Below are 9,432 nucleotides of genomic sequence, written 5' to 3' on the forward strand. Positions count from 1 at the left end.
CTCGGGATTTGAACTCACGTCCTCATGCTTGTATAGCAAGCACTTTACACACTGACCATCTCCCCAGAATTGCTTTAAAATAAAAATTATTTACTATTTGTGCGTAGAGAGAAATATAGAGGTATAGTAGGGTGGGCACAGAGGTGGCAAGGTAGGACGAAGGTGGCACAGAGGTGGGGAGATAGGGTGAGGGTGGGCACATAGATGGAAAACGGGTAAGGGTGGACACAGAGATGGAAAGATGGGTGAGGGTGGGCACAGAGATGGAAAGGTGGGTGAGGGTGGGCACATAGAGGGAAAGTGGGGTGAGGATGGGCACATAGAAGGAAAAGTGGGGTGAGGGTGGACCCAGAGATAGAAAGGTGGGTGAGGGTGGATACATAGATGGAAAAGTGGGGTGAGGGTGGACACAGAGATGGAGAGGTGGGGTGAAGGTGGGCACAGAGATGAAGAGGTGGGGTGAAGGTGGGCACAGAGATGGAGAGGTGGGGTGAAGGTGGGCACAGAGATGGAGAGGTGGGGTGAAGGTGGGCACAGAGATGGAGAGGTGGGGTGAAGGTGGGCACAGAGATGGAGAGGTGGGGTGAAGGTGGGCACAGAGATGGAGAGGTGGGGTGAAGGTGGGCACAGAGATGGAGAGGTGGGGTGAAGGTGGGCACAGAGATGGAGAGGTGGGGTGAAGGTGGGCACAGAGATGGAGAGGTGGGGTGAAGGTGGGCACAGAGATGGAGAGGTGGGATGAAGGTGGGCACAGAGATAGAGAGGTGGGGTGAAGGGGGGCCCGATCATGTTGACATCAGAGAACTATGCTGAGAAGTTGGTTCTCTTCTCCTGTGGGTCCAGAAGTTGAACGCAGGCCAGCCGTTTTGTGAGGCAAGCACCTGTTCAGCCATCTAGTCAGCTCTGTGGTTGTTGCTGTTCTTTTGTTCCAGGCTGGCCTTAACACCCTGTCTTCCTTGTCCCCACCTTCCAGGTGGGGACAGGTTGAATGTAAAACCTGTGGGTCTGGAGAGCTGGCTGACATCCTGGTCATCACTGGCCACCGCCACGCCCTTCTTTGGGAAGGGTCTGCCCTGCTGCTGAAAGCAAAGCTGAGAAAACTAGAGCCCGAGGAGACAGAGATTTTGACGCATGTATGTTGGGCTCCATGATCTATAGCGACAGTGAGCAGGGGCAGCTAAGTCGCAGCAGGATCTCAATTGCGACCCAAACAACAACCAACCCCTCAAGTCAGGCCTGTTCTATGGAGACACTAGATTCAAAATAGCTTGTCCCAGACTCCAGGACCATAAGATCACAGAGGTGATGTGTGGAGGCGAAGGAGGGCTGCCATGAGGGTACTGGTCAGAGTCGGCTAAAGGGGAGAGAAATTATGGATGAGTCATTTATGCAGTTTATGACTGGTGTATGGGTAGGTGGCTGTGGGTGAGTTGTGACAGAGTGGGGGTAGGTGGGGGTGGAATGTACACCGTGGTTTGTGTACCTGGCAGCTCTCATCATGCAAGCTCTCTTGTCCTCTTGAGAGTTCTATGCCTACTCACGTTGCATCCTGGCCAACCCTAGTTGATCACTGACTGTATATTTAATGGAATCTACGTTGTCATCTATAAAAAGGCCCGGTGTTGGTTTGTTACCTAATAAAACTCTGGCTTGCTAACGATCACATTCCACTTGTAGAAACGCAGAACTGTGTCTCTTCTGGGTGACAAGTTCCATGTAGAACACATACGCCAAAGGCTGTGTAGTAGCTGTGCGTAGCCTGTTACATGCCTTCCCTTTCCGCCCAACCCAGCCCTTCCCCCAGGGACACTGGACCAGATGTCGCCAAGTGTCACTGGAAAGGACCTTAAATCTTTTTTGGATCTTAAGGTGTGGGCTGCAGGCTCCAATCTTTTCCTCTCCCTTCAACCAAGAAACAAAGGATGAGACTAGGGTCTTCCCTCTACTATAATGAGAGAAGCCCAGAGGAAAAATGTGAACTACAAAGCTATTTGAAGAGTGACAGAAGTAGTTTCCGCCTTGCTTTCACTCATCTGAGAGTGTATACGATAGGAGCAGGGCATGCCAGGAATCAAACTCAGATCACCAAGCTTGCAAGGCAAGTGCTGTTACCTGTTGAGCTGGCTCGTGGGTCCCCAGAGATAGTATCTAAAGCTGGGACGCTTGCCTCTGACTTCCCCACAATTGCTTCCCATGCTGTCTTCCACCATCTTGCCTCTCGGGAAGGATAGAAGGGGCATAATAAAGCTAAGGAGCACAGAATGAAGGCTGCTAATGGTTGTTGCCCACCCGCTCACTCATCCGTTCACCTTTTTACACACTCACGAGTTTCACTCACTCACTCATTATTTTACATGGACTCCCATTCACTCACTTTCCTGGTTCATTCACTCACTCCAAAGCAGACTCTGTCTCTCCTGCTTGCTCTGTGTTGTTACCATACCCTCTGACTTGCTCTTTTAACTAGCTGAGCAAGGTGGGCCCTGAAGCTCCCAGAGTTCCTGCCCTCCCTCTTAGCCTTCGGTGACTCTCTCTCTCCCCAGGTAGTGGGAGTCTTAAAAGTGTCAGCAGAGAAAGACACAGAGGGGGACCGTGCAAGGGGACAGATGCACCGGGGCCATAGTCAAGCCTCATAAAGGATGGGGGCAATGAAATGAAAATCAGAAGAAAAAAGCATTTTGAAGGCTAAAAAAAGGGGGGGAGGGGGAGGGCTGAGAGATGGCTCAGCAGTTAAGAACACTGGCTGCTCGTCTAGAGGACCGGAGTTTAATTCCCAGTACCCACATGGCGGTTCACAACTGTCTCTTAACTCCCATTCCAGGGGGATCCAACACCCTCTTCTGGCCTCCATGGGCACCAGGCATGCATGTGGTGTGCAGACATACATGTAGGCAAATAATTTTACAGATAATTTATTTTTACTCTGTAAAGAACCTTACAGGATGAAACAAGTGTTGAGCACACAGAGACATTTTGAGCATAAGCTCCTCTGTGACTGCACAGGGGTACATCCATAAAGCTCACCCCAAAGGGAAGAGGTAGACAGAGAGAAACAGGGTGGCTGAAGTGAGGGACACAACACAATAAGAGAAATTAGTTAGGCATGGTGGAACATTCCTGTTAATTCCAGTTCTTGGGAAGCTGAGGCAAGACTATCAAGAATTTGAACCCTGCCTGGGCTACACAGCAGAGGAAAAACACTGGTTTGGGGCTAAGGCATTGGCCAGCGCATCTTGAGCTATCTTTATGTCTCGTGTGTTACCAAATTTACCCTTTCAGATTGCCTGAACATTTTATAGGGATGGAAACGGAGGCTTGCAAGGAGAATCACTTACCCAGTCACAGTTAGCAGGTGACAGGCACCTGAACTTAAGGTCTATGGGCTGCAGATCTTGTCTGTGCCTGTCCTGGGAGGGGTGGGGGACTGTGAAAGCAGTCAGTGTGACAGGGGACCATTCATGACTTTTCATCCAGCTGGAGCAGCCGGGAGCTATGAGGGGCCAGAGAAGGGACTTGAAGGTAAGTCCCAGTGGCTCCCAGGGCAGGTGAGAAACCAATAGGGACCCAGAAGAGTCTTCCTCAGCAAGGATCCGAAAAACCCAAGTGTGGGCCTGGGGTTTAGGTTTCAAGTGCCACACTGGACGGCTTTATCTTGCATCAAGGATGGATGTCTATGGCTTGGGGAATGGTTGGATTAGGGCTTCTTGGAGGTAGACTTGTCAGTGTCTAAGCATGTCAGCTGGGATGTCCAACTTGGAGCGACATTGGCTTGGGGTCTGCTGTGGTAAGAGTCCAACAAATGCTAGCCCTGTTCAGTGCCTGCTTCGGAAGATTGATAACTGAATATTAATGAGCTGGGGCCCAACAGTTGTAATTAGCACCCCAGGTGTCAGTCAGAAACCAACAAACAGCCAAATCCCTGTGGCTCCGCCCAGCCTACCCAGCAACGGGGGTGATTAACCATTAACTCCCACCCCTCCCCACACAGCCTCCACCCTCTGCAGAGGCTAGGCCAGGACGCCAGGCTGAGTCTCTCAGAGGACAGTTTGAAACAGAGGAAGACAGAGAAGGGACCTGGGAGGAGGCAAGGGGGAGGGCGGGGACGGGGGGGCTGGGGCTCAGCCCAGGGGCTTGGGTGGCATCCTGGGCAGGGCAGGACAGGGGACTGAGTCGTGGGTAGGGGAGAATGCGACTCTCTAAAACCCTCGTCGACATGGATATGGCTGACTACAGTGCCGCTCTGGACCCAGCCTACACCACCCTGGAGTTCGAAAATGTGCAGGTGTTGACCATGGGCAATGGTAGGTGGGGGCAGTTGTGCCCAGGTATGGAGCGGATCTTTGGCACTGGACTTTGGGGTGGGAGGAGAAACACAGAAAATTGTAGGTTGGTCCTATAGGCTTGTACAGGTGTTGCCTGGTGAAGTAAGTGGGCCTTCATAATGTGGCCAGAGGCATTCTGGGTGAGGGAGGCCTGCAGAGGTGGATTTCCAGCAGAAAAATTCCCAGGGCCTCCCTACTTAGTCCCTGGGGTCTCACGCTGCCCTGCTTACCACGTTAAGGAAATAGGGCCATGATGGTGAGCTTCCTGTGGGTGGCTACAGAAATCCTACCCAACATGGCCTCGCCTTCAAGCCCCTGGGCTTACTATGTGCAAACAACAAAAAAATCTGTCTCACGCCTAGATATGGCGACAGGCTTTTGGGAAACTTGAGGAAAGTGGAATTCTCAGGCTTCCCAGCTAAAAGGCCAACACAGCGGTGTGCAGCGTTTACACGTATGGTCGGTCCCATGTGTCCATGTAACTGTACGGGTGGCGGCAAATGCAAGAATACAGCTTTGTGTTTGTTCCTCTCTTTGAGTTTGTGTCCTGGCTTCATCTGTATGTGTTTGGTGAATGGTCTGTAGTTGTGTTTCCAGGAGCATTTACTTTGCTTTGCTTTGCTTTGGTTCTTGGTTTTTGCTCAAATGTGTGTGTGTGTGTGTGTGTGTGTGTGTGTGTGTGTATGTGTAGTATCTGTGAACGTGGGTCTCAGACAGACCTAACATGTTTGTGAATGTAAATAACATTTTGCATATGCCAATTGCATACAGCCCCTGTGCTGCTGAGCACCGCTCTGACATACATGCCTGTGTAGTGCCATTCAACTGGCTTTCTTGTTTGTTTGTTTAGTTTTTGTTTTGAGACTGGGTCTCTACATAGCTCTGGCTGTCTACCACTATGTAGACCAGGCTGTTCTTAAACTCACAGAAATCTACCTGTCTCTGCCTCCCAAATGCTGAGATTAAAGGCATGCACCCACCAGACCCAATTTGGTTTTGTTTCTGCTTGTTTGTTTGTTTGTTTGTTTGTTGATGCAGAGTGTATGGCCTGAAACTTAGAACGTGCTCCCCGGATGGCCTGGGACTTGAGCTCCTCCGCTCCAGCCTCCCAAAATTACTCGGGTTATGTTGTGAGAGCCTTAATTGTTGCTATGTACCAAAAATCGGGATTCACATCAGCAGCATGTGTGTTCGTGTGTGAGCAGATTCTATTGTCCACATGTGTCCCTCCAATTCAAACATCTGCTCCAGTGTCACTGAGAATATGTCTGGAGTGGGTGATGGTGTTTCCTTTGCCAGGGGATTGAGAAAGCAGGCATCCTGGAGGATGATAGAAGCTTCTGGAAGGGAGGGAACCAGGTTCCAGGCTAGACTTGGAGAAATGGTACCTGTCTGAGGCTGGTCTGCTCCCATTCTCCATCCATGACTCTGACTGTACATACAGCAGGTATCAGGTGACAGGGCTTAGGTCTCTCAGTCTAGCTAGAAAGAGGAGGCAGCGTGTAGGCTCTGTCCATGGTCAGCCCTCCAGCTGCCTGGCCCTGATATCTCTTGCCATGAAGAGTATGACCTTGGGCATATTACCTTCTCTTTTGTCTCTTGTGCAGTACAAGAATGGGCCTTGTTGGCCAGAAGCTTTTAGAAGGATGTGTGATTCAGAGGAGATGTTCAGGGGAAAACACACACACACACACACACACACACACACACACACACACACACACACACACACACACACACACACACACACACACACACACACACACACACACACACACTGGAAGTAGTGGTGAACAGGTCGCTTCTGCCCTGAGATGGTATCATGTGACACCCTCTCCCAACAGGGGCAGTACTTGCTGTCACATACCTGGCCATCACACAGCCCCTTTCGTACCTAGGAGTCCTGGGCTCCTGTACCCACAGCCAAGCCCTTTGATTAAGTGTCCTGAAGACACCTCAGTCACCCCAGCTCCGGAAAAAGCCTTTCTGCCCAGCCTCAGTTTCCTTATTTGTAAAACAGGGATAGGTAGTAAAGCCATCCTACTTTAATACAGTTTACAAGAACTTCTCTTGGCCCTTACTTAGTCCTGGCCCCTACATGGGTGGTCTCTGGGACTCTGCATATGTTGGAAGGGTCTGTATTCCCTGCTGGAGTTCACAGAGGTCTGAGTTGAGGTTCTAGGAGTTTGTCCTCCAAGGTGTTTTGGGTCTGTCCTGAGCTAAGGGCTAGAAGGTGTTAAGGATATCTGCTCTCACCTTCCACCCCCAGTTCAGAAACAGTTTTTAATGTCCCCAGGCAAGGGCAGCATGGCCAGAGCAAAGCACCACACTGCCACTAAAACCCAGCCCCCTCTTCCTGGCCGCAGTGTAAACGACTCCAGGCAAAGTCCCTTGTTCTTTCTAAGCCTTGGTGTTCTAGGCTGGGAAATGGAAGTGGCCCTGCTGACCTCACGGGGGTGGGGGTGGGGGGGGGGAGATGATCCAGCTAACTGTGCCTATGCTGCCCAGCGAGGGGACACCTTGCCAGCCTCTGCCCCAAGTTGCGGGCTCAGCTCTCCCCAGGGGTCGAGGGAGGAGAGGCTGAGGGAGAAAGGGCACCCGATGAAGCTTAACAATTATCCCTGCCTTGGGAATAATTCACCAGCTCGAGGGGGCTCCCCTCAGAACGCTCAGGCGTCCTAGGAAGGGTTCAGCCAGGAGACAGCAGAAATGAGAAACAGCTGCAAGCCGACTGCTGGGAGAGTTCTCTTCTGCGGAGGAGAAGCGTTTAACCTGTAGACACGGGTCTGGAACTTACACTGGGCCAAGCACTTCAGGCAGACAGAGTCACTGAATCTATGGATAACTCCGGGAGATGACTCTGGGGGGAAGGAGGGACGACTACAAGAAACAACCCAGTGCCACAAGACCAATGGGGATCTGACCCAATGCTATGATGTTTCAGAGTCTGTGCTTTAGCATGCTACAGCCCTCTCCGGTTTGCAATAGGACAGTCCCTTAGGAATCCAAGGTCACGCCCCTCCTCCCCCATCTCACCCCCATGTGTATGTGTGTGTGTGTCACATATGTGTTTTGGGGGGAGATAATAATAGATTTTATCATCTCCAAAGGGTGGTTTTGTTTTGTTTTTTGTTTGTTTGTTTGTTTGTTTTTTAGACAAGGTCTCAGGTAGGCCAGATTGACTTGGAACTTACTATTTAACTGAGTCTGGCCTTGAAACCTCTTGACTCTCCTGCTTCTGCCTCCCCAGTGAGGAGATTTTTCTAAAGCCTTTATTTGTGGTGGAAGATTTGCCTTTAGAAAAGGTCTGAACTAGTTAAAAATGATCCCTTTTGTAGTCGGGGAAATTGAGGCCAGGAAAAGGAGCTGGTCTAAGGCCAGAGGTGAGCTAGGGGTAGCACTGGTACAAAAGCCCAGGACTCTTGGCACACAAGTTGAAATCTCCTTTGCCAGAGACCTTGAGTCTGTCCTCCTCACACTCACATGGGGAGATAGATGGCTTTTGGTCTGTGGTAAGAGGGTCCCACATCTGCCCGGACCCTTGTCAGCATCCACCCCAGAGGCGAAGAATGCGCTCTGTGTGTATCTTTCCACTCCTTGGGAGGGTCTGTGGAGTCTGAAGGCTAAGCTCAAGGTCCCTCTGGCCTGGTCGTCTGATGACAAAGAGGTTGGGTGGTCACTGTGCCCATGGCTCCCAGTTAGGAGTCTGTACATGACTGTGGTGGCCAGGGTTTCACACCATCCCGAGGAAGCTGCTGCTATAGTTTCCTCCCTTCTCTGTAGAGAAGCAAGTCCTTGCAGGTGCCCCCAGGAGGTCGGCAGTGCAGTTGGTTCTGATTTAGAGGCTGAAAACGGAGACCCTGAAAGCCAAGTGACATTGAGCACAGAAGGATGGAGCCACATAGGCCCCCCCGCTCTGGAGAATCTGTTCCAAGTCTCAGGCTTGTTTGGTTTTCCACTCTCTGCCCCTCCTGGATCCTCACTCACTCTCTTTTGGTGCAGACACATCTCCGTCTGAAAGTGCCAACCTCAACTCATCCAACAGCCTGGGTGTCAGTGCCCTGTGTGCCATCTGTGGAGATCGGGCCACAGGCAAACACTACGGAGCCTCCAGCTGTGACGGCTGCAAGGGCTTCTTCAGGAGGAGCGTGAGGAAAAACCACATGTACTCCTGCAGGTGAGGAGCCAGCTTGGGCCTCAACTTCCTCAGCTGGGATGTGGGTAGACTGGGACCCGTGTCCTCTGGGGTCCGTCTTGAGGCACGTGCCCTTCCAGATGTTCAAGGACGGTCCTGTTGCTTAGCATCTGTGGATCCAGGTAGGAGCATCTACTTCAGCAACTGCCTACCAACCTTAGAGAGGATAGGACCAGCTCTCCGCCTTGCTGCTTTTTCTAGGTTCTAACAAGGCATTGTCCCTAAGCCTTTCCATCTATCTCAGGCTCCACCTCCCCCCCCCCCCCCACCACCACATGATTCTGAAAATCCCACTTTCAAAAGCATCTCTCATTTTGGATAACAACAGTAAAATAGTGTAGGTGGTTGACCGAGCCGTTGTCCCATGCCAAGCCTGTATGTAATACATCATTGTCACTGTTGATGCCATTCTGAGGGGGTCACAATTAGTATCCTCATTAGTAGATGGTGAAAGCTTTGTCTTGGAGGGCTAGGAATTTATCTGAGGACAACCAACTTGGATGAATGGTGGAGTCAGTATTGAAATCTACACCCCCATAACTTGGCCTTTACCTTTTGTGGGCCAGCTATTGACTCCACAGTCATCACCCCACTATGGGGTGGTGATGGATGTGGTGGAAATGTTCTGGTACCCAAGAAACCAAGGTTCCCAATTCATCTCCACTACCAACCAGCTGAGTGATCCAAGTCACACAGGTCACCTTTCTGAGCTTCAGTTTTCTGTGTTGAGTGGAACAAATTGGACTTTCAGACAGTTCCATAGACCCTTTTGGCTTCTGATTAACAGTAGAACTCCTGTGGGGGCGAAGACAGAGCAAGGAGGCTGGGGGGTTAACTGACAGCAGGGGTCCCATTCTGTGCTAAGGCTGGGGGCGAGGGGAGGCTGTTGCTGTTTCTTCTCCATCCAACCATCCA

At 51.1% G+C, this 9,432-nt stretch overlaps 1 protein-coding gene across 2 annotated transcripts in view; it reads left to right on the forward strand.

Moving 5' to 3' along the window:
* Window positions 1-4,119: 4,119 nt before the first annotated feature.
* Hnf4a (hepatocyte nuclear factor 4 alpha) overlaps window positions 4,120-9,432 on the forward strand; it is a 23,957-nt gene continuing 18,644 nt past the window's right edge. For both annotated transcript variants that reach the window (XM_051143735.1, XM_051143736.1), the window contains exons 1-2: window positions 4,120-4,301; window positions 8,325-8,499. In XM_051143735.1, coding sequence (XP_050999692.1) covers window positions 4,187-4,301; window positions 8,325-8,499 — 290 coding nt within the window. In that variant the 5' untranslated portion in view covers window positions 4,120-4,186. The remainder of the gene's footprint in view (window positions 4,302-8,324; window positions 8,500-9,432) is intronic.

The sequence above is a fragment of the Acomys russatus genome, chromosome 4 (assembly GCF_903995435.1).
Source record: "Acomys russatus chromosome 4, mAcoRus1.1, whole genome shotgun sequence".
Taxonomy (NCBI): Eukaryota; Metazoa; Chordata; class Mammalia; order Rodentia; family Muridae; genus Acomys; species Acomys russatus.